This window comes from Chrysemys picta, chromosome 9 (genome assembly GCF_011386835.1).
Source record: "Chrysemys picta bellii isolate R12L10 chromosome 9, ASM1138683v2, whole genome shotgun sequence".
NCBI lineage: Eukaryota > Metazoa > Chordata > Testudines > Emydidae > Chrysemys > Chrysemys picta.
Window position 1 is genome coordinate 58107002 of NC_088799.1, and position 25329 is coordinate 58132330.

General features: G+C 49.8%; 1 protein-coding gene across 2 annotated transcripts in view; it reads right to left on the minus strand.

Moving 5' to 3' along the window:
* Positions 1-425: 425 nt before the first annotated feature.
* The window catches only part of MPP1 (MAGUK p55 scaffold protein 1), a 41117-nt gene continuing 16213 nt past the window's right edge, over positions 426-25329 (minus strand). Inside the window, exons 4-12 of one of the 2 annotated variants that reach the window (XM_005301327.5) lie at positions 24659-24744; positions 23419-23487; positions 13615-13811; positions 13024-13130; positions 10338-10418; positions 8775-8855; positions 6931-7133; positions 5590-5664; positions 426-1715 (exon numbers count right to left, since the gene is read on the minus strand). In XM_005301327.5, coding sequence (XP_005301384.2) covers positions 1539-1715; positions 5590-5664; positions 6931-7133; positions 8775-8855; positions 10338-10418; positions 13024-13130; positions 13615-13811; positions 23419-23487; positions 24659-24744 — 1076 coding nt within the window. In that variant the 3' untranslated portion in view covers positions 426-1538. The remainder of the gene's footprint in view (positions 1716-5589; positions 5665-6930; positions 7134-8774; positions 8856-10337; positions 10419-13023; positions 13131-13614; positions 13812-23418; positions 23488-24658; positions 24745-25329) is intronic. The other variant, XM_042858752.2, reaches the window with a different exon arrangement.

Here is a 25329-nt window from a genome sequence, read left to right on the forward strand (position 1 = left end):
CCAGCTTGGAACATGGGATTTTTCCAGTAAGAGGCCCTATTCCCTTAAAACTGCCATGAGACTGTTTGTGAACCAACCCACATGCATTGCCCTGGCACCTATTGCTGGCTTTTGCTGTTTGGTGGGAGGGGAAGGGGTGAGTGCTCTCGTTATGGGTGAAGAAACCTCCTAAGTGATTGTGGGGAGTAATTCCAGCTTGTGCTGGTCCTGTGACAGAATACCCTGAGCAGTGATTCCCTGCCCCTTTAAGGGTCTCTATGGCACAGTCCTGTACACTTTCTGTTCTTCAAGTGCAAAGAGGGCTGCAGCTTTGATAGGAGTCTCCCAAGGGTAGGGAATATTACTGCAGTTCAGCTGGTTTCTGGGGGAGCAGTTCACTGGATAGTGACCCATTGAGCTCAGCACAAACCATAAAACTGAGCAAATGCTTCAACACACTTTTATTGCTACAGGGTGTTTCCCTGCTGTGGACTAGAATAAAGGTCCCTATTGCACATAATCAGTTTTTTTTTTTGGCATCCTTAAAAATTGCAGATTTCAGACATGTTAATCCCCTTTCCTGTGACACTCCCTGACAATAAAGCACACAAAACAGTCTCCTTTGAGCTTGACATTGATTATGGTTTGAAGAACTGCTGCTCCATGTGGGCCCTATTGTTGCTATGTAATACAATGAATAGATAAGTGGGTCCAGCCAATCTAATTTACTGACTCCAGGGTGTTATTTTAATCATTGCTGCCTTATTGGTGTCTGACTATTGTCAGAGGTGTCAAGTGACAACTGCACAGGCTTGAGTCGGGAACTCCACACATCCAGCATGGAAGACCAGCCCCTGGGGTGACTAACTCCAGCTCACAGTTAAAAATAATTAGCCCTTCTGATTGTGAAGAAAATCCTTAGAATACAAGCTGTGGTAGCACTGGCTTAGCCTGAAAAAACAACTCTGTGATTTGAACTGCCCCTCCATCTCATACGTGTGCTGAGTCTGAAGACTAGGGCCAGGGTTTTCAAATGGTGCAGTCTGCCCAGCTGCATCAGGTAACAATGTGCAAATGGCCAAATAAGGTTTAGAGCTCATGTTGTTAGAAGTGCCTCCATCCTAGCTTCAAGAGTGAAGCACAGCACAAAATAGCTACTATTCACAGGGTTAGTTACTAGAGCAGGCCCCTATTTTCCCCCCTCAGTCATTGGGAAAGCTTCCCTGTATGATCAGTAGGATTGTTGCTCAGTGGAGGGGTACTGTATGGCCCCAATTATGTAGCACTGGGGTACAGATCCTAAGATAAAATAGAATTTTTCCCCTAAACACCCCAGGGAGGAGGATCCACACTACAGTAGTGCTGATGCACAAGGATTGGTGGCCTGAGCTGGGAGATCCCTGCACTCTTACCCTGGACATAATAGACCCAATGAAACACTGGCCATAGAATGTTAAAAGAGAAGGGGGCTGGGTGTTGAGCTATGTAGATCAGGGGTTTCCCACCATCCCATTCTGCAGGATGGGAGTAGCAGGAAGCTGCCAGGGTTGGACAACTGCTCAGTATACCCAGGAGACAGGCACCCACTGGGGTGAGCTGCAGGCCTGCTCAAAAGCTTCTTGTAGCACCTTGAGGCTCTCTTCCACACCGTTGTTGACTAGTGACAGGTCAAAGTAGTGTGCATAGCGGCTGCAAATGCTCTCCGAATCCTTGCGTAGTTGCTGCAAGGCCTCCAACTGCAATAGAAGAGAGCCGGTGAGCTGGGGCTTGTGGGAGGGGTGTATCGATGCAGAACCCCCAGGAGGTTGAGGCAGGTGGGTTGCCCCTATTGGCTTGGGAGATACATGATGTACTGGGGGAGGGCCTCTGGCCCAGATGGGATATTGCACCATCTCTTAGTGCAGTGGCTTGTACCAAGTACTGGTCTCAATATGAATGCCCCTTTACTCCTATAGCAAGTTGCCCTTATGGCCCGTGCAGGAATCCTGCATTATGCCCTTACTGCTGTGTGGACTGCAATGATAGCAGCTTATTTAGAGACTTGCAGGTGCTTCCTAAAGCTCTGGGTGCTGCATACCCAGAGCAGCATAGGGATCTGTGCATGCAGCACAACTCCCTACTTGAGAAAGCTAGCTCTGTTTTGGGTTTTCCACCCACTACAGGCTCATAGCAGGCCCAGCAGAGTGCATAGGAGCCAGCTCCCTGAGCTGGCCTGCAGAGGACCTATACACCTCAATGCAGGTTGCAATTCCCATGTGAAAAGAAATCCCTTCTAGCTGGGCTACCGGGGCACTGTCCCAGCAGTCTTATACTGGTCTAGCTTCCCAGATGGGCACATAGGAATAACAGTGCCTCTTCGCTATGGCGCTTTGAATGTGCTATCAGCTACAGAGGAAGGCAGCATCCCTTCCTGACTAGGTGTCCCTCAGCAGGGAGATTAGAGCCATACAATTCTGCTGGTAAATTTCCCAGGGGAGACAAACTTCCTCAACCTGCCTCTGGAGCAGAGCCCCAAAGGCTGAGACAGGTGGTTGAGGGTGCAGGCCTGGGCCTCTGGACAAGAATTCTGTTCCCAATCCAGCTGCTGGCCAGTGGCATGCGCTCAGGGAAGTTACTTCCCCTCCCTCCCACGGTTTATTCAGACAGCAGACTCATTGCAAGTTGGACTATCAGTCTCTGTTCACAGCCCAGCCAGGTCTCTCTGCCCCGCTTTCCTAGTACCTCTACTGTGAGGGCTACCTTTAGTAATGGTAGATGTCAGAGGTGGCTGCATGGCACTCTGCAACACACCGAGCTACTGAAGGTATTGCAGGCCTGCAGGAGCCTACTGCAGCATCCAATTAATATTGTAAATAGGAACTCCAATACAACTTCCTTCCTGCTTCTCTCTTTCAGAAGGGTAGCCGTGTTAGTCTGTATCCACAAAAATGAGGAGTCCAATGGCACCTTAAAGACTAACAGATTTATTTGGGCATATGCTTTTGTGGATGCATTTGAAGAAGTGGGGTTTTTTAACCCACGAAAGCTTATGCCCAAATAAATCTGTTAGTCTTTAAGGTGCCACCGGACTCCTTGTTGTTTTTCTGATTCTCTCTAACATTGTTTTTTCGTCTCTGTCCCTAGTAGCACTTGAAATTAACACGGCTCTTCTGTTTACCAGCATCATGAGCTCAGCTCTGGGCAACAGTGAATTGCTGCAGCTTGTGCCCCTCTCTCTGTGTGGCGCTCAGCAGCCAGAGCATATTTAGAAGGGAAAAATACCCCAGCTCTCTGCCCTCTGAGCTGCTGGAGGTCAGGTTTTGGCTCTAAACTCTCCCCTTAACTTACTAAACAGTTACCTGAACTGTGAAAGCAGGCTAAATATAGCACTTGCTTCACCACCCAGGGCCTGTCCCCTGTGGCAGAAGACAGTTCTTAGCAATAGTAGCTCAGCCTTGTTTCACATTGGCACCTTCAGGAACTGCAGTCGGTGCATGGGGTAGCAGGCCCCTGGAGCCAGCTGGCCCACAACTTTTTCAGCTAGCACAAGAGTTAGCCCTTACATAACACCTTCCATTGAACAGCATTTCACAACAGACTAATCACTTTCTGGGTGGCACTTCATTCAAAGGCTACATCAACCCTCCAGCTGTTACAATTGCCTGATCAAACTGTCTGCAACCTAATCCCCAGCTACAGGTTGACTGACAGCCAGCCCTGTCCAAGAGCATAGAGCAGGGGTCCTGTGTGGCCAGGACTGAGTTCAGGCAGGGCTTGTTTACGCCTCAGGCAGGGCTTGTTTACTCCTCTAGGGAGTAAACAAGGGAAAATGGGACACCCACAGGGCCGACCCAAGGCCCCCCTTCACTCCCCCATCCCCAGTCCCCACTCCCACACAGGGCTAGCATTGCCACTCCCTCCTCCCCCCCACACACATTCCTCTGTGCCCCGTTAGGGGTTGCACACCCCACTTTTTTGGCAAAACTGCATTTGTCCAGTTTGATCAGTTGGCAAGAGCAAACGGGACAAATGCCCAGTTTTGCCAAAAAAGTCAGGACGGCTGGGATAGGGCTTAAAAAGGGCCTGTCCCGGCCAAAACGGGATGTGTGGTCATCCTGCTCCTTTCGCCCCCTGGTTTCAATGTCCAGCTGTGTGGAATTTCTCAGCTCTGCCATTGCCATGCGGGCACTCTGCTTAGCAACGGGTTAGCTTAGCTGGGCCGCTAAGGAACCAAGAGAGTTAAAAAGACACATGCCTGCTGCAAGCTGCAGCCTGGGAGCCCAGTGCTTTCTGAACAAATCGCTGCATAAACCCCCCTTTCATCTTCAGTCGTAAGGGGCAGCAGCTCAGTTAGCTAAATAATCAAGAGAACATACGCTGTTCCTGTGTGCTATTTGCATAGGCAAGACTATTCAAGGGCAGGACAAAGGGACCCATCCAGCCACACACCTAAGCCAGTCTCTCGTATAATACCCATCACTTGGCTGCTGCACAGCACCAGAGACTGCACCATTAAATACCCATGAGGCTGGAGAGGGGCAGCTGATCTGGGTGTTACTGTTTTGGGCTGGCTGCAGTCTAATCAGTGTGAGTCTCACTGACAGCAGGAAGGTCTCTGCAGCTAGAAACTACTGCGAGTTGACAGCGCTTTGGCTCTAGGAGAGCCCTGGGCAGGGCAAAGTCAGAATCCGTGAATGCCAGGGCCCCTTAGGGAGCCATTTGTGGGGTGGTTGGTGTCCTCGCCTATTGGAAACTCAGCACCTTAGCTGGGATTCATACCGTGAAGGAGGGGTTTCTGGGGAGAAGCTGCTGACAAACCCTCCGCCCACACTGCCCCATCCCCTGTAATTCCAGTCCTGAGACAGCCCTCTCCTCCCCAGTTCTGGTGGGGGAGGAGAATGAAGCAGCAAGGGGCATCTTCCCCAGCTATGCTGCTGTCTGGGGTGAAGGTCTTGCTGCCTTCGCTATTCCTATAGGCTTGGAGGCAGCCAGGCGCTAGTGGAGAGCTATGGAAGAGCACACATGCTGGACAGTCTCACTCCCTCAGCTCCAGCCACCACAATCCCTCTAAGAGCAGGGGAAGCAGCCCTGGGGGAAGGGCAGGTTTGCCTCATCTCACCTCCTAAGGGATTCCTTTTGCAAAGTCACTTGTTCAAGTCCAGGCAGCCACTATCATGAATGGGGAATCAGCTCCCAGCCCCCTACAAACAGCTTCTGTGCCCCCAGCTGGGGGGGGGGGTGCACCCACGCTCATAGCTTTGGAGTTACCTGGTGCGCTCAGGGAGGTTTAAGTTTGGGATATTTCAGATGAACTTCACTCCTTCAGCTGGAAAACCCAGACACCCGACAGGGAACGGGCAAGCTGGTTTCTGAACAGGGGACAGGAGAACAAATCCCCAGGGAGGAAAGGGAACAGAAACAATTGCTTGGGGTGAACCGTACCTTTGAGGTCCCACTGCTGTGAGGAAAGGTCTCTTCATCCCCCCGGCCACAAGCCACAGTGGCCACGGAGGGGTGCAAAGAGGCAAAAGTGCATGGGGGTGTGAGTATGGGAGGACATCGGGGCCAGATGCGCTGGCCAGCGTCACGCCTGCATAATTGCTCCACCTCCCGCCACACCATGGCACCCACCTGCGTGGCCTGGTCTGTTGGCGCGATGAAAACAATGAATGGGGACAGCTCGGCAGTGCGAACAATCTTCAGAGTCTGCAGATGGAGGGCAGGGAGAGAGAGGGATGAGGAGCAAACGGAGCACAGCTGCTCTTCAGGGCAGGGCAGCTCTGCTAGGAGCAGAGCGCAAGGCCCTTCCTGCCTTCCAGAGCACTGCCAGCTCTGCTGGACCCTGCTGGAGGCCAGGATCCCCGAACATCACACCCAGGGCATCTGCCAGCCTCAGAGGGAGGCAGACAGCTGGCCACAGAGAGGTGGGTCAAAGGCTGGCTCTGTGGAGCTGGGGACAGCTTGCACTGCTGCTGCCAGAGGCCTTTGGGCTCCAGGCCTGTCACATCGGCTAAGTATAAATTCATTTTAAAAATCCTTAGCTCGGGATGCAGCAAAGAATTCCGACTGCACCCTTCCAGCAGCTGCCATGTGGATGCTGGCCCGGCTGCAGAAGCAGCTGACGTTCTGCTAGCTAGACAGTGCCGACCTGAAATAGTGACACCTGAGGGTAGAGCAGAGCTAGTGTGATCTACCTCTCCAGGCCAGCAGCTAGTGACCTCCGCAGCTGTAATTATCCTCTCTCATCCCATTGGAAAGTTCTCAGGGACCCACAGAACAGCCTTCATCATTAAGGGCTGGAACAGTCAGCTCTGACTGAGGGGAGAGGTTTGCCTCCATGCCCTCATCAGCTGAAGGCAGTAAGTCACCGAGTTGGGGCGCAGACTCCCCTGCCCTTTCCACCGTGCCCTGGGGATGGATATGCCAATCCCATGGCAGCTTTGCCATCTGCCTTTATGCTCCGCTTCTAGGAGGCGGGTGCTCCCTGGAATATCTGTGCAGCAGGAAGGCGTGGGGCCATCAGCAGCGGTCTCGCCCAAGGTATCTGCCCAGTACGGGGGCACTCGGTGGAATCCATCCGTTGGTTTTTATCTCTGTGGTTATTTTCCTCCCTCCATGCCCTTCCCCCCTGGCTACCGGCAGGTGCATAGCTCAGTCCAGCTCAGTTGCCCTCCACAGCGTCCCACGCTCCTAGCCAAATGGCCTGCTCTTTCACTGCCTTGCCTTTTCACCCAGCCCCTCCTTGGGTTATGCATTTTTCACCCAGCCACTAACATTATGCCCGCGAGTGATGGGCCCCAGCGTTCTGCGGGCACAACTGGTGGGCACAGTTGGGAAGACAGGGTTAAATCCTCCTTTGCACCCGCAATTGCATGTGCAGTTAAATGTGGGTGCAAAGCTGCCCCCGCAAATTTTAGAGGTGCTTTTTCCAACTCTGACCCCTAACACGCTGCCCCCGTCCCTCCCCCTCACCTGGGGCTCAATGTCCAGGATGGCGATTTTATCCTGCTGGTGGATCTGATGCACTGTTTCAAACTTGGTGCCAAATATGTTTCCCTGGTAGCTCCCGAACTCCAGGAACTCATTGGCGGAGATGTCCCTGGTCATTTCCTCAGTGGAGATGAAGTGATAGTCCTTCCCATCCACCTCGTTCTTCTTCTGGGGGCGTGTGGTGTCTGGATGGGCAGGAGAGCTGGGTGACTGACCCATGCTGCCACCCCACAAGGGAACCAAAGGGGCCAGCCAGCTTGGGCCAATGTGACTACTGAGCAGGAAGGCTGTGGAGAGGGTGGCTGCTGTACCATTCTGCACAATGGGAAGCCTAATGTGTTCCCAAAAGTGGGGCTCAGCTGGACCCTAAGGAGGCCAGGAGAGGGGAGCCAGAGGAAGTGAGCAGTTGGTGAAGAGAGGCAGGGCCTCCACCAGCTTTAACCCTTTGCTGCTTGGAACAAGGCTGGGCAGAGCATGGATTTGCTGCCTGTAGTGCTTTGAAAGTTGCTCAGGTGAGGTGATCTGGAGCACTCCTGCCTCTCAACCTCCTTGCCTATGTCAAGGGCCCCCCAGCCCTGCCCCAAGCGATTAGTATGGCAAAGCTGGTGTTATTCATTGGCCAGCCAAAGTCACTGTAAGCTGCATCACTTGGGAACAAGGGCTCATGTTAGAGCCTGAAATGGACTGTAACTCTTTGGATAGTTAAAGTTCTATTGGTAACAAAAATCAGGCCCAGCAAGACCTATGAGGCCTGCTTTGAACCTGACTAGGTTTCATGTTGATGGTGTTCTTTAAAGCCAAGAGAAAACACTGAGCTACCAGCTCTGAGGCCAGGCTCCTGACACTTCTTGTTCTATTTCTCCGCTGCTGGCAGGAGGCTCCAAAAAGCCAAGATAACCCAATGAAAGCAACCTCCACCAGCCTTTGCGTGCACACCAGGCCATTCCCAGCATGGGCCTAGCTGGATGTGCTCTTCTCCAGTTGGCCTTGCCATGTTTTCAGCACTGGCACTGCTCAGGAGTTATGGCAGGAACACAGGGTAATCAGCCCAATCGCTTTCCCCAATGGCAAGGAAAGATGCCCCCGGGACAGACAAGCTGCCATCTTGCTGGAAAGTACAAGTGTGCTGGAGACGCTGCTGCCTTGGTCGAGGCAGGCCCCATTTACCCAGCATGCACCCTGTGGGACTACAACACCTTCCCTAAATATGACTGCGGGCAACCTCCAGAGCCACTTTAGCAACACTAGCAAAAACAGACCAGACAAAACTCGCTCAACGCAGTGGGTCACTGAGACATCCAGTGGCAGGAGCTCGGGTCTGATTTCAAGGCTGATTGCACTGAGGTTGTGCACTCCTGTATCTATGAACACATGGGGCTGAAACATTCTCTGATGGCATTTAGGGTGGTCCCGTTACTCTCGTGAGTCATTCCAAAGGAGCATCAATCACATCTTCCTGGCACTTCACCCCCACAGGGGTTCTGCATGTACCACGGACGGTACAGAAAATCTGTTTTAGGAATGCCTTAGAGCTTCCCTTTTTTTATTTTTTATTTTTAAAAAAAAAAACAGGGACTATTTTTGGTATCCTTCGCCCAGTAACGCCCAGTGCTCAGTGACTATGAGCTCAGACTGTCCAGGGCTCAGAGGGAGTTGGAGCAATCTCTGAACATTCCCTGAAACAGCTTTTCTGCACCTAAAACCCCCCAGCTCTATGCAGTCTTCAGGCAAGGCTAGGAGTGAGTGCTGGGAAACTGTCTTTCCTAGGGCTTTAAAATGGCTAGTTCTGGTTGTAGATCCCGACCCCACAGTGGGTGACTACTTACATGGAGCCGGATACCCAAACTTCTCTGGGTTCTTGCTGAGCAGGGCATTCTTAATGTGGCTACGACCTACCCCGCTTGCACCTGTGCAAGAGGATGAGAGAGGGATGGGAGATCAGTGCCCCCCCAGAGAGGCTTTTCCTGTGCTGGAGAAGGGGAGAGGGTGATCACAGGAGCCATGTGGGGGAGTAAGAGAAGAACCCCTATTCATAGGAAGGACCTCTGGCAGAGAGAGCGGGTAGGGATGGAGCAGGATGAGCTAGCCATGGAAATTCCATCCCTGTTGGGTCGCTGAGCCCATCCACCAGAAGGAATGGGATAATGGCTGCCCAGGCCAGATAGCTGAGCCTCTTCGCCCCTTTGGAACAGACCAGACGCTGCAAAATGGGAGACCCTGTTCTTTTCAATACAGCCATAATGCAGGGCAATGCACTTCCAGTCCCAGAGCCAGCCCACTGATTCACTGTGGACTGGGCCAGGCACAGCCTCGGCACTGCCGAGTTACGTCTGGATCCTCCTAGGTGCCTAACGCCCAGTGAAACCAATAGGAGTTAGGCACCAAAATACCTTTTAAGATCTTGACCTTAGTGTCTACACAGTGGCACTCAGCAACGTTAATCCAAATTACCGAAAGGAATGAATTTAAAATGAAATAATTCAACCACATCAAATCCCCGTGTGGACTCTCATTCAGAATTAGAGTGGTCTTAATTAGATTTTGTTTAAAGTGAATTAAGATAAATCAAATTAAGGCCACTTTAATTCTGAATGAGAGTGTCCACACAGGGGTTTAATGTGGTTTAACTAACCCACTTTAAAAGCTAATTTAGAATAACTTTCCTGAGTGTCCCCATGTAGACATGCCCTGAGTCTCATACCAAGGGGTCTGTGCCATGGAAGGCTCGGGACAGGGATTGATTCCCACCCTTAGGTTTAAACAAGAGGCAGCTTTATCATTCTTTAAAAAAAAAACTGCATTGTTTTTGAAAACCCACCCCCTCCCACACAGGGCTGGCTGCTCCTTCTCCAGGTTCCCTCTGCAGCACAATTCACACCATGACTCAGGTACTGCTAACAGTGCCAGTTTCTAGATGCCCGAGCTGGCCAGCACAGCTGTGCCTGAGGATGCCAGTTCAGCTCTTGAACGAGGGGATGGTAACTTCTACTGCACAGCCAGCAGGGGCAGCTCAAAACAGGGGGAGAGTGGGGGTCTGGGGTGACTCTTGCAGCACCCCAAACCCCCCCCCCCCAAATCTCTTTAGAATCCGGAGGACTCTCAATCCGAGGAGAATGCATTTTATTCAGGCCAGATGTAGGTCATAAATCCACCAGCTGAGGTTGTATTAAGGATCAAGGGTTTGATCCAAAATCCATTGAAGTTAATGGAAACACTCCCATTGCCTTGGGATCAAACCCGTGTTAAAGGAATAACTGACTAACCCTCAGCCAGCAGGGTTCCCCAATGGAAATGCTCTATCAGGTTCCGTTCTGTCCATTGTCAGGATCGGGGTGGAGAAGGACAATGGCCAGAAAAGCACAATACGTACAGAAGGGGCAGGGCCATACCTATCAGCACCAGGGTCTTCCTCTTGAAGGCTGGCAGCCTCACCACCTCCTCATACGAAATCACATCCAACTGGTCAAAAACTGGGAGGAGAGAGGGGAAATGGAACCAAGAGAGCATCAGAACCAGTCCAGATGCAAAATTAGGGCACATCCTTGCCCAGGGCCGCTGGGACGTATTGGCGTCGATATATAATATCACCACCACCACATAGCTCTCATATTGCACTTTGAATCAGTAGATCTCAAATCACTTTACAAAGGTCAGTATCATTAGCCCCCTTTTAAAAATGGGGAAACTGAGGCACAGAGAGGGGAAGTGACTTGCCTTTTGGGGGGCACAAAACTATTTCCAAATTCAGTGAATAGTCTGGGCTGGGGAAAAAAATTGAGATTTTTTAAAGTCAAAATGAAATGCTTTGACTTTTCCTTCCAAAATGGCATTTCATTTCAACATTTAGCTAAATTTTAAACGAAAAAAAATTAGCAAAAATTAAAAAAAGATCGTGCCTGAGAGAGAGAGAGCGCGAGAATGAAAAGCACTCCAAAACAATAAACCCCAAATTATTTTTACCCTGGCAAAAAAAACCCCAAAAACATCACACTTGCTTCAAACCAATCTGATTTTTTTAAAAGATTTTTTCAGTTTGGCCCATGTACCAAAAAAATCAATTATGCACTCAGCTCTGGTCCTGAGGCTCTCTCCTAGGTCACACTGCATCCCTTAGAAACTCAGCCGCAGAGAGAAATCTGCAAATGGTAACTTACTTTGGGGATTAATATGGGGAAACTGTTGTGACAAGGTGTGAAATAAACAGCTGATCCTCTCCTCTCCCCGTTCAGTTCTGCCCAGGAGTCTGGACCCCAGAGGAGCCAAACTGGAAGCTGCAAGCCTAACGCTTAGCTGAAGGAGTTATGGAGATCTTAGTTTATTCCCCTGAGTGAGTTGTGGGGATCTTTATTTATCCCCTTGATTTACTACCCTGTTTGTCCCATCTCCCAGACTGCAGGCCAGGCCAGGTGCCAGCATGTCCCCAGGCTCTGGTCACACAACTCTCCACCCCCCAATCACTCAGTTCTCTGGGGCATTGTTGGCACTGGCTTATTACGGGTCAGTTTCAGGTCCTGGTGCCTTAAAACCTCACTAGTACAAGCAGATCATCACTTAACCAGCAGGGTTTGTTTGCTTGGCTTGGCTTGGCTTCTGGATGAAGGTGGTGAATAGGGAGGATTCTCCCTGATTGAGGAACAGATTTCTGATCTGTTACAAAGTTTTAAGAAGAGTTGAACTGAAAACCGCTGACTTGCCAGGACCTGAGTGCAGGGTTTGTGTTTGTCCGGATGCATCTGATGATGAGGGCCATAAATTAGCTCAGGGCCAGATTTCCAAGGTCTCCACTCCTACAGTCAAGGCATCTCAGCACCCATTTCAGCACCAAATAAGGACCAGGATTTTAAAGGCGCTCAGCACCCATCATGTACCCACTGTGCCAAACTCTGGCCCTGGCTGTGGGTGCTGAGCCCTTCTGAGCATTCCAGCCAGAGAGCTGCTTCCCGGTGCCTTGTGCAGAAGGGGTGTAACATGTCACCGGGGTGCCATGGCAATGCTCGGGTGTCACTATGCACAGTGTAAACGATGACACAGTGCAGGGGAGACTTGGGCCCATAATTCCTAATGCAGAGCAGAGAGCTGACCTTCTGGGAGAGCAAAATCCCAGGGGAGAGGGAGCAAAGCAGGCAGAGATCAGGTGGGGGAGCCTGCAGGAGGGGCTGGGCTGGGGACCATCCCTCTGGTAGGACAACAGGCTTCACATTATCTTTAGTTATGGGTCTCTGCCCATCCCTCCTGAACTGGGATTTAACTCTGCACCCATCCCCAGCTAACGCACTTGGGCCTAGAACAACTATAAAAAAACACAGATGGCTCTTTTACAAAGCCCAATGCCTAGTGGCAGCACCCCCCTCCTCCCTTGGCACCAGCCGCCGGCAGAGTTGCTCCTACATAGCTCTTTCCTTCCAGTCCGGCTGAGAACACCGCTTGTTTAAACCCAGATTACATCCTCTCTCCTCCCTGTGTACACTCCGAGTCCATGCCTGTTGCGACTCCACAGCAGCAATGTAAACAAAGCCAGCGGGTCGGGCTCTTTGCAGGCTGCTTTACAAACAGGAGGAGAGATCTCCGAGGGGAAAATAATGGAGAGTCATTTACCAGATGACTCAGGGTCATCTGACTGATTTGTACCCGAGGGGGCTCTTCCAGGAAAGCCAATGCCAGACGCAGCGCTGGGCAAGATGCCTTTCCTCATGCTACCCTGGGAGTAGGAGTGGTAGCCTCCAATAAGGAGACAGCTACCAGAGCGCACACTGCCATGCTGTGCAGCTCTGACTGCATTGTTCCCAGGAGGGGGAAGTTAAGAGATCCCAGGAAAGACAGTTTTCACATGACCAGGGGAGCCTATTGCAGAGGACATGTGGATCACAGCCCCGTCACCAGGTTGCAGCACCCTGCATACGCTGTTCAACCGGTGAAACGACCTCACAGAGCCCAGTGCTTGGTCTAAGCACCAGAGTCCTGCGAGCACCCCTGTCCTACTGCCCAATGGGAAGGTGCATTGTGGTGACAGAGCTGCCAGGGTTGATTCTGAGCAGCAACAGACAAGGGCTCATGACAAGGAAGGGGGCCGCTTACTTGAGCTGTGCTTGGCCAGGTATTTGTCTTTGCACTTCTTCTTTTTCCCGAAGGGGCTGCAGCTCTGGGCTTCGCTCTGACTGCACTGGGTTGTACTAGCCACACGCCTGCAAGGGGAAAAACACATGAGCGATGGAGGGGGTCAGATCAGGTCAGGTTTTGGTCCAAACCTAGCGACCCCCAGAAGCATCAGGATTTCCTCAATGCACAAGAGTAAGGAAAGGATACTCAGGGCTCATGCCAAAGGGGTCAGAGAGTATCTCCTTGCCAGATCTAGTGTCCACACCAAGGTGATCAGGGCAGCACCAGGCTAGACCCATGGGTCACAGGGCGCCAACAGCCTATCCCAAAAGAGACAGTCTACCTAGCTCTCTGCACTGAGTAGCTGGGCCCGGCTTCTCCAAGGAGCAGCACCTACACCGGTCTCATCTCTGAAACATATTCCACATGGATGCAAGGCGGGGATTCTGAGCTACCAGCCCATGGGCAGCTCCCATGCTGGAGATGCGGCACTTGGAGCTGTGCACAGAGCCTGCAACTAGGAGTCTCCCAACCCCCCTATCTGCTTTCACCAGCAGCTCTGGAACATACCATTCTTGCAGTTCAGGGGAGGGGATCAGCCCTGCTGACTCCGTGGAGGACCCTTCTACCCGGCCCTGCCACCAGTTGCTGTCATCCTTGTTGATGATTTGGATGATGTCCCCAGTCTTGAATTTCAGCCCCGCCTCCTTGCAGGGGATCAGGCTGTCCATCTTGGGATCGTAGTCAAACTGGGCCCTCATGAACATCTGGAGAAGAGGCCAAAGGTCAGGCCAAAGGTCAGCCGGCCAATGCCATGTGCTTTTGGCTCTGCCATTGCTGCTACGCGGTTCCTGTGACGTCCCCGAGCAGTGACCATACAAGATGGGGTAAGAAATTAACTGGCCCAAACTTGAGCTGCAAGTATAGGGCACATCCCCATCTAGTCTCCCCTGTCCCTGACCCCCTTTTCAGATCTTATCTGCAGACCTGATGAGCTAGAAGAGATGCCACAGCCTAGAGCGAAGGGGCCCAAGCACTTAGAAATACCAAACGTTAGATTATGTCAGGGGTGGGCAAACTACGGCCTGCGGGACCGTCCTGCCAGGTCCCCGAGCTCTTGGCCCAGGCGGCTTGCCCCCGGGCCCTCCCCTGCTGTCTCTCCCCCCCTGCGGCCTAAGCTCACTCGCTCCACTGTCGGTGCAATGCTCTGGGCAGTGGGACAGGGAGCTCCTGGGGCAGCGCAGCTGCAGAGCCCGGCCTAACCCGGTGCTCTGTGCTGTGTGGTGGTGGCGGCGGCAGCGACAGTGTGGCCCGGCTGTAGCGCTGCCAGCAACCGGTGCTCCAGGCAGCGCGGTAAGGGGGCAGGGAGCAGGGGGGGTTGGATAGAGGGCAGCGGAGTTCGGGGTAGTGGACAGGGGGCGGGGATATGGATGGAGGTCAGGGGGGAAACATGGGGTTGAATGGGGGCAGGGGTCCCGGGGGGCAGTCAGGAAGGAGGGGGGGTTGGATGGGGCGGCAGGGGTTCCGGGGGCAGTCAGGGGACAAGGAGCAGGGGTGTGTGGATGTCGCAAGGGTCCCAGAGGGGTCATCAGAGAACGGGGGGGTTGCATGGGGCCATGACCCCCTCCCCTAACCAACCCTCCATACAATTTATGAAACCCGATGCGGTCCTCTGGCCAAAAAGTTTGCCTGCCCCTGAATTACTTACACACTCCCCCAACCCCTTTGGCTAACCCAATGGTCAGTCTGAGGGGCTTTTAGATCCACCCAAAATCTAACTCCATGCCTTCCCCTGGCCATCCCAGCAAATTGTGTGTCCTCTGACTCTGGGAATCTCTTGGGGAAGGAGGAATGGCATCATCCTTGGGGAAATCTAAGAGTCTAGACAGCAAGTGTGAGGCAAGCGCTACCAGAGGTCAGGGCACAAACGGGGAAAGACTCCATTTCCTGGGGGTGAACTGTGGTGAACAGGTAGTTAAAGGTGGGATGAGCGGGGCAGAGGGAAGAGAGAGCCTTGAACTGAACATTAACTGCTACAACCATTGCTTCAAAGAGGACCAATTCTCCTTCCCATTTCTAGTCCCTCCAATATGGGATGAGCCAGAGCAGATCAGGACCTTGTGGTCTAGTTGTCTCAGGTTTTCACTCTGCTGCTGGTCAGTCCCTCCACACATGCTATTTTCCCTCTCCCAACGTTAAGACTCTCACTATCAATCAGAGCTAGTCCAAAACCTAAACACAAGTCACTGAGAGCAGGGCCTAGACAGGGTTACTTGACCTGGAGCCAGCCAGATAAAGTGCAGTAACCCAACAGCAGGCAGGACCAGGGGAATTCCTCTATATACCAAACATACACAGCTCTCTAGCAGGCATGGACTCAGCTATCTGAACCGAGGGGGCAGGGGAGCTAGCAGCCATGATACCATCGCTTAGGAGTCAAGTGCCAGAAGCCACAGAACAGACTGGTAATGTCTTCAAGCACAAAGGTCTCAGCATGAGCGTCGATTTGGGGAGTGGGGGCTGGAGTGGTGAAGTTTCCAGGGAAGGGAATGACCTGATCCCTCATAACCAGACATCTTCTCCAGTCCAGCCCTGAGGCAGCAGAGACTCTGCCCAAGGCAGCAGGTCTCAGAGGCTGGGTTTTTGTGTCCACACCTCCCCAGGAGCAGCGGTTTTCCTGGGATTCTACCTTTGCTGAGTAAACTTCTCCAGCTGCTCCCTGGCCACCTCTAGGAAACTCACACCTAAGCTTCACAAACATGTCCATCACACTGGCTTTAGCAGGCAGGGCAACCCAGAGGGCTAACACTGGGGACCTTTACAGATAGAAAGGGCTCAATGTGTGAGTACGGTCCTGTACCGCTGCCCATACCAGCTCTCTGCATCTCTCCTGTGGCATGTCTGTTCTGTGAACATTGCAGAGCCCAGAGCAACTGCAGAAGAGGAAGTTCAAGTACCATTGGTAAGCTCAACCCACAGGAGCTTTCTGGCTGTGAGAAGAAGCTGAGCATAGCTGGGATTTTGCCATTGAGGGGCAGCTTTGCAGGCACCAGACATTTGGTCACCGTGCTGAACGGTGGTGGTAGCTAAATCCATGACCCATGGAAGACCTGAAGTGTGTGATCAGCATACCCCATGATCACAGCTTGCATGTGGAGATGCTCATCGCTGAGTGGCAAAGCCGTGAGCAGGAGATCTCTACTGACCAAGGGAGGCCCCTTATTTGAGATCAAATTTACCTTCATTCCACACAAATGTGGAGTTCACTCAACTGTTATTGCTGCAAGTTATTTGCCCTGGGAATGCAAAGCCATGACACTTAGAAAGTTTGTGCACGATACCAAGCTGGGAGGGGTTGCAAGTACTTTGCAGGATAGGATTAAAATTCAAAATGATTTGGACAAATTGGAGAAATGTTTTGAAGGAAACAGAATGAAATTCAATAAGGACAAATGCAAAGTAGTCCATTTAGGAAGGCACAATCAGCTGCACACATACAAAATGGGAAATGACTGCCTACAAAGAAGTACTGTGGAAAGGGATCTAGACCTCATAGTGGATTACAAGCTAAATATGAGTCAACAGTGTTACACTGTTGCAAAAAATATGAACATCATTCTAGGATGTATCAGCAGGAGTATTGTAAGCAAGACTCGAGAAGTAATTCTTCAGCTCTACTCCGTGCTTAGGCCTCAGCTGGAGTATTGTGTCCATCTCTTGGCATCACATTTCAGGAAAGATGTGGACAAATTGGAGAAAGTCCAGAGAAGAGCAACAAAAATGATTAAAGGTCTAGAAAACATGACCTCTGAGGGAAGACTGGAAAAAAAATGGATTTGTTTATTCTGGAGAAGAGAAGACTGGGGGGGGGGACATTATAACAGTTTTCAAGTACATAAAAGGTTGTTATAAGGAGGAGGGTGATAAATTGTTCTTATCCAGTGTGGACAGGAGAAGTAGTAATGGGCTTAAATTGCAGCAAGGAAGGTTCAGGTTGGACATTAGGAAAACTTCCTGTCAGGATAGTTAAGCACTGGAACAAATTGCCTAGGGAGGTTGTGGAATCTCCATCACTGGAGCTTTTTAAGAACAGGTTAGACAAACACCTGTCAGGGATGATCTAGTTATTACGAAGTCCTGCCTTGAGTGCAGGGGACTGGACTAGACCTATGAGGTACTTTGCAGTCCTACACTTCTACGATTCTATGATGTGGAAGCAGAGAACAGTGCAATTCATGCTTGGAAAAGAAGCTACTCCCACATGCTGTCTGGAGTAAAATATTATTTTTTGTCCCATCTTTACACCATGCCAGATCAGAGCTCTACCAATCAGGGCCTTGGAGATCTTCCTTCCTGAGCAGGATAAACCAGACTTTCTTTGCAACATATTAAAATAGGGGTTGGCAAAGTACTGTCCACGACTGTCCTCACTTTTCCTATGGAGCTGTGGCCTGTGAGATAACAGGTCCCAGCATGTAGTAAACACAGTATCCCTTTGTTGCCAGAAGGCCAGAGTTCTGGGGATCAAGATGGAGTATTGCATGCTGGGACTTGAAGACTCTGTGAGCCACATCTTGCATTAAAGACCATAAAGGGTCCAACTGCCCCTGCAAGTGAGGCTCTCAGACCCCAGATTTGCTAGTGCAGCTCCCTCCATTGGTCAAAATTTGGATGGACCAACCTGAGGAGAGACTGTAAAATACCAGTGACATTGGCCAATCTCTTGTTAACATAAGAACTCGGCAGGTTGTGACACCCTGTACCTCATGTTCACTACTTTTATATGGCTATATTTTGTACAAAGTATGCCTTGTGAGGTATCATTTGAAAACTCAATCTGCTGAATATTATTATCCTGTTGAAATATGTGTAAAATCATTGCATGTCAAATTATGAGATTTTGCTCTATGATTGTTACTGAAATATGTTGTAGTTCTGGGTAATGCCTACAAACTAGTTTCTGAGAGACAAAGACACACCGAAGTTGTGACAGCGTACCCCATAAGGCTTTATGGGGGGGTGTTTATAAATGTATGTATGATATAACTGAAATATGTTTTGTGCCGCCTGTGCCACGTAACATATCTCCGTAAAGGTTATGGTCTACTATATCTATTCATCCTATTTGTACATATATATCATTTTCCACTTGAGAATAAGAATTTGGGCTGTATGCTTGCTTGATTTCTAAGTAAGCTCTGTGAGGCATTTGGTCAGCTTCTTTAGGAAGGAATTCACCAGGTTAAGTACCTGATCAGGAAACACTTGGGGAACAATGCATCTTGGAATGCTCCAATCCACATGAGAAGTCTTCCTGGAGACATGCAAGATACCATGTGGACAATGGCTTCAGCCTGTAAAGACTGAGTCATGCAGGGACATGTGACTTGCCCAGGTGACTCCAGAACTCCATCTTGGAGTTGGACTTTGCATAGGAGGGAGGAGGGGGCGGTCTCCACCCACAAGAGAGAGTCTATTTAAATCTGTGGGAGACCCCTCCATTTTGTCTTCAGCTGGCTAAAGAAGGAGCCTCTCCACCCCCCCCAGGATACTTGAAGGAGACTGAAACAAAGGACAGTAACTGCAGGGGGTGTGAGTGATTGCTGGACCCAGGCTAAAAGGAGATTAGCCTGTAAAAGGGAGCACTCTGGAACTGGTGAGGAAATTATCTGTATTCAGTTTGATTAGGCATAGATTCGCGCATTTTATTTTATTTTGCTTGGTGACTTACTTTGTTCTGTCTGTTACTACTTTGAACCACTTAAATCTTACTGTCTGTATTTAATAAAATCGCTTTCTATTTAGTAATTCACTCAGAGTATGTATTAATACCTGGGGGAGCAAACAACTGTGCATATCTCTCTATCAGTGTTATAGAGGGCGAACAATTTATGAGTTTGCCCTGCATAAGCTTTATGCAGGGTAAAACGGATTTATCTGGGTTTAGACCCCATTGGGAGTTGGGCATCTGAGTGCTAAAGACAAGCACGCTACTGTGAGCTGTTTTCAGGTAAACTTGCAGCTTTGGGACAAGTGATTCAGACCCTGGATCTGTGTTAGAGCCAGACAGGAGTGGCTGGCTCAGCAAGACAGGGTGCTGGAGTCCTGAGCTGGCAGGGAAAACAGAAGCAGGGGTAGTCTTGGCGCATCGGGTGGCAGCTCCCAAGGGGGTTTCTGTGATCCAACCCGTCACAGGGGTTGGTCAAAATTTGGATGGACCAACCTGAGGAGAGACTGTAAAATACCAGTGACATTGGCCAATCTCTTGTTAACATAAGAACTCGGCAGGTTGTGACACCCTGTACCTCATGTTCACTACTTTTATATGGCTATAATATATTTTGTACAAAGTATGCCTTGTGAGGTATCATTTGAAAACTCAATCTGCTGAATATTATTATCCTGTTGAAATATGTGTAAAATCACTGCATGTCAAATTATGAGATTTTGCTCTATGATTGTTACTGAAATATGTTGTAGTTCTGGGTAATGCCTACAAACTAGTTTCTGAGAGACAAAGACACACCGAAGTATCATCATAATCAAATGACCCCTCAGGGACTATCACCTAGATAAGCAGCCATCCTCTGGTAGGAAGGAAGGTGTAAGCGAGAACTTTACATATTAGCACTGGAAAACAATTGGCGGTCCCATGTAAACAGACTGTCGCCTGACTCCCAGCTGGGGGCAATCCTCAAAGAAGGGTAAAAAAGGTGTAAGAATGGAGACCAAACAACACACAAATTACCTCCCCTTGCCACCTTACATCTCTCTGCTCATAACATCAATGAATACCTGAAGAACACTGAATTAAGGGGAGTGGTCCCAGGCTGAAAGGAAATCAAGTCTGTGAACTGAGAATTACTTGCAGCATCTGGCGGGATGAGAATGATATTTGCTTCTAATCTTAATTACCTTGGTAAAGATTAGGAATTAACTTTTTATTTCTTTTGTAACCAATTCTAACTTTTATCCCTTATCACATATAATCACTTAAAATCTTTCTCTAGTTAATAAACTTATTTTATTGTTTTATCTAAGCCAGTGAGTTTGTTTGAAGTGTTTGGGAAACCTCTACTTGGAATAAAAGGCTGGTGCATAAATATTACCCTTTGTTAGAATGTCAGACTATCTATGAGCTTATACTGTCCAGGGGTCTACCAAGCAGTATAAAATGCACATTTCTGGGGAGATATGCAGTATCACCCTGTATTTATTCATGGATGGTGGGAGAGCATTCACATATACACCTGGGGGTGATTTTATATGCCAGTGGCTGTGCGTGACAAGGCCAGGAGTGGCTGTTCTGACAGCAAAGCAGTGTAAAAGGCACCCCAGCTAGAGAGTTAAGGGGACACAGCATTTCAGCAGTCCAGATTGTACCCTGGGGAATGTCACATGGGGCTGAAGCTCCCAGCTCTCTTAACCCTCAGTTGTCCAAAGATGGGGGCGGGGTGTGTGTGTATTCTGCTTTTGAAATAACCTAACTGCAAAGTGGGCTCAAATCAGAGCACTGGATCTAAACACCTCAAACCTTATCTGGGGCCTCGTTCAAACAGGAATTGTTTTGGGGCAGTTCTCTGGCCTGCATTATGCAGGAGGTCAGAGTAGACAGTCACATTCAATTCTTCTGCCCTTGGAATCTAGGAAGTGAAATCCAGATTTCAACTGCATGTTGGACCCGTCTCCCCCAGAGGTGTAACCCAAATCCCAGTGGTGGAGTCTGAAATCTAGGCCAAGTCTGAATTTCAGAGCTTGCCTCTAGCTCTGGTTATGAGGTTACAACAGGTGGGACCTGTTTGCTCTTATCCTCCCATTCAGATCATTCATGGTGGTTTAGTTCACCCTTGCAATCTCTGAACAGCAATCTGATTGGTGCAAACTAATTGCTCTGCTTGAGGTTGGCTGCTTACAAGATGTGGGGGAGGAGCTTGGGCAGGGGCTGGGAAGGAATGGTTTAGCTCCGCCTCCAGACAATGCAATGGGATTTGCTTCACACTGTGTAACCCTATCAGTCATACAGTGAAGTGACAGCAACCATGAAGGACAGAGAGACTGATCACAACGGGCAGGAAAAATTGAAGTCATTAGGCTTCCTAGCATTGAAATGTCACAAGGAAAGGCAGCAAGAGTGTCTGTGCATGGCCATTTATAGGCATAGACTGCTCCAGAACTCCAGCCAAAATGATATAAGGGAGAAATGAGAGATATAAGGTGGGGAAGGAAAGGAATATCTTTTATTTGAGCCACTTGTTGGTGAAAGAGACAAGCTTTCAACCTCACACAGAGGGAAGAAAATTTCAGTCTTCTGGGGAACAATGTCTCAGTGAGGCGGGTTTGTTTGTGCAAGATACTGCCCTGGTGTCCCCTCTTAGCAGAGGTGCCTGCACATATCTGTTATTAAGTCAGTGGCACTGCAGCTGGTTTTGACAGCATCAACTAGGATAAGTCTCTAGCTAGAGAAGGGAAAAGAGGACAGAGCTTAATAAATAAGCAGAGATCAGAGCTCATCCTGGCAGGAACAGAGAGGAAGGGGAGAGATGGGGAGGAGGAGATATTCACCTTTCACCTCATTGCTTAGAGAAACAGACACCAATGGGAGATATGTGACAAAGGAAGAATAAAGATGAAATACGGGAAAGGGGGGCAGAATGGCTCCAAGGCCACGTATGTTAATTAAAAAAAATAACCTCACCCAATCATCCTTTTTAAGAAGAATCTGCCTGAGCAGAATATTTGGCTCTGAGCAAATGGTGGCATAGAGTTAGATCAGGGTGTTTCATCTTGCTAGTTTTACTGAACTAGCGTGACCAGATGTCCCGATTTTATAGGGACAGTCCTGATATTCAGAGCTTTTTCTTATATAGGCGCCTCTTACCCCCATCCCGATTTTTCACATATGCTATCTGGTAACCCTATACTGAACTAACTGGAGGTCAAAGAGAGAGAAAATGTTACGTTAACTCCTGCAATTTAAACGTATGGGATGTGAAAGAGGTCAAACCACTGGACACACACAGTCGCCACCTCGAAAAGCAGTTTTCATGTGATGAATTTAGTTTAGACTCATTGCATGGAAGAGATACACTTTTGCCATCTGTAACTAGATAGATTCTGTTAGCCTGTATAGCTGGTATCACACCTGTATGATTGGTGCCATCTATGACAGGTGTCATGCCCTAGAGATATTGGGAGGCAATGGGGAAATAAACTAGCTGCTCCTAGATTAAGCCACAAGAAAAGCTCAAGTAGCTATAAGCAGGGAGGAAACTATATCCTCTTGGAATCAGTTGGGACCCATCAGTCCTTGCCAGCCCCCTCTCCCTTCATTCATCTCCAGAAGCCAAATGAGCGAGATGAATGCAGAGATGAATGGGCCAGCCCTGGCTGCTGAATCCCTGTGCTGAGAGCAGGAGCCTCGTAACAACATGCACTTCTGTTGCTATGGCAATGGCAGTGTGGTCACATAGCCAAGAGCTGGGGTGTTTTGCTCTGCTTTCCCGCCACCCCCGTTTGCTTCCGACTATCGCATCAGCAACCCTGCGGCAACAGAAATGCCTGACTGCAGAGTGACAGCATTTCACCAAGGAGGCTGGAGCAGTACAACACAGGGCAGAGTTTGTCACTCTCTCCTCCAGCCAAGGAATCAGAGTGCAATCCTAGGAGTAGACAGGATGCCCCAGGCTCAGGAGCACATGTCTGTAAAGGGTCTTTGCAGTCTAACCCCACCACCATTGAGGCCAATGGGAATCACTCCCATGGAACTGAGAATGGAGTCCAGCCCTTGGTACCTACCGAGCCCCCTTTCAAACCACTTAACACAGGAAGTAAATATTGTTGTCCCCTTTTTAGAGATGGGGAAACTGAGGCAAAGGGAGGGGCCATGCTGGGCAGTGTTATACAGAGTCCGTCTACGCTGCAAGCAAAGGTGTAATTGTAGCACGGGTTCGCTTTAATCTAGCTGCCATGGGTAACAATGATAGTGTAGCCACGCTGGCACAGGCTTCAGCATGGGCTAGCAGCCCGAGTATGAACCAGGCTCCCTGACCATCTTGTCTTCAGGGTGCGGAACTGCAGCCTGCATCGCCACGTCTACACTGCTATTGTTACCTGTGCTAGCTAGATTCAAGCTGGCACAGGTTTGCCCACCTGTGCTACCATCACATCTTCACTTTGCAGGGCAGACAGACCCGCCGACTGGGTAAATCCTGCTCTCCTTTCCCCCATGTAAATGCAGAACAGCTCTTACCCTGTCCGCGGTTTATCTCAGTGTAGCAGAGCAGTTCAGCCCAACCCCGTGACACCCCTGTGACTTCTCACCAGCTCAAAGACAGCTGGTCCACAGGGCCACTGAGAGGACACAGCTGCACCTACCTGTAGTGCAGGGAGGCGGCTTTGCTGATTGGGGATGACTTTTATTGAGACCGTCCCCTTGGCTTCTCTCTAGTGGATAGAAGGAAGGGGAAGAGAGAAGAGTTGGAGAATGTAGCTTCTAGATCAATCCAGAAACCAGCTCAAGGCCCCCAGTGTGTCGTTAACCTCAGTGTGCACAGGCACTCCCCACTGACTCCAGGAAGCCTACAGAGGGCTGGGAACCTGGAGCCATGGTGGCAATAAGCAATAGGGGAGCTGCCTTGTTTACTGAGTGAAGAGCTGATGGGAGCTCAGCAGAGCCAGAATCACTGTGGCTAAATGCTTTTGCGCTATTGAAGCCACAGTGGCTAACTTAACTAACTCAGGCCTAGAGCTGCATCCAGGTAGCCACACAGAGCAGAGTTTTGATCCTCTTGTAGCTTTAAAGGGGTCACCAGAATGAACTAGAAGAGAGAATTAAATTCACCCCATCTCTCCACCACAGAGAGGCTTCGGGGCTATGGGGCACTGACACACCAGCCTGGGGAGAGGAGGGCAATTTGAACTAATTATTCTTCCAGCCCTTGAGACCTGCCCACCCTCCATATTGCCATTGCCTTATGAACCAGTTCAGGAGAGCCGGGAGAGGGATGGAAACTCAGGGAGATCAGAGGCTGAGACCAGGGATGTTAGAATAATCCACAAACTCCAGACAGCCCTTCCCTGCTCCTTCCAGAAAGGGGATGAGCGACTCCTTGGCACCTCTAACAGGTCTGACAGGCTAGAGTTTTAACCATGGACAAGGTGAGTGTTCAGGGTGCCCTGAGAAAAGCCCTTCTCTGAAGCTGGGCAGCCATCTACTGAATGGTGCAAGAGGATCATTGTGGCCCTAGCAGCTGGAAATCAGAGCTTGACTAAGCACCATCCCCCTAGCTCCCATGGCAGAGGGAGGTTCTGGTTTGACTGCATGGGGGCAATTTTAAATTAAAAAGACAACCGAGCAACCCAAGCCGCATCACGGGTGCTGTCTGCACAGCCCTGTCCAGTGCTCTGAGCGGAGATGGCCTGCACTTGAGAAGTGGCCCGGCCTTTGAAGAGGCTCCAGTAGAAAGGGGAACAACAATAGTTCCTCCTAGTGCAGGAGGTGTTGCAACATCTGCCGTGATTTGCATATTAAGAATGAATACAATCAAATCAGGCAACATGTGTGTTATGTGGCCAAATGGGTCATTCCTCAGGAGCAGCCTCCCAAAATACCTACCAGCATCTTCTGCAGCTGGTCGACCGAGTGGTTGCTCACACTTTGCCCATTGATTTCTATGATCTCATCACCCACATGAAGGGAGCCTGCCAGTGATGGGAGAAATTAATCCATGAAATGCACAAGCAAGCAAAATACAACCCCCCAAAATTCTGGATCGCAACCCCCCAGCCTAAGAGACCTCAGACCAAATGGCTTTTGCATTCACAATGCATAGGCATAGTTGCTTTGCAGCATGCAACCGTCTCTTGCACTTTTACATCCAGATTGGCTCATTTAGCATGGTTCTACCAAGGAGTCATGGTGTGTGTCAGTGCACAAGCATGCATATAAGCATGTGAAATACACACATGAGGGGAACACAGCTTCGCTCCCTCCATACACACTCCTTTTATTATATTTTTAAAAAACTGATCAAAAACTAAAGCCATTCATACCAGCCTTTGATCTTGCATCATTCTGTAGTTTAGCTTGCAGTAAAAGCATTCTATTTTAGTGGTATCCACAATGTGAACCAATATGTAATGTAAAGCTGAATGGTAACCTCATTGCAGAGCCAAGCGTATATAAACATTCTCTACCTTAAGTGCTCTCGTTTTAGATATCCGTACAGATAACGAAGGCTGGATTCTGATCTCAGATACACAGGGATAAGCCAGCACTCCAATGAC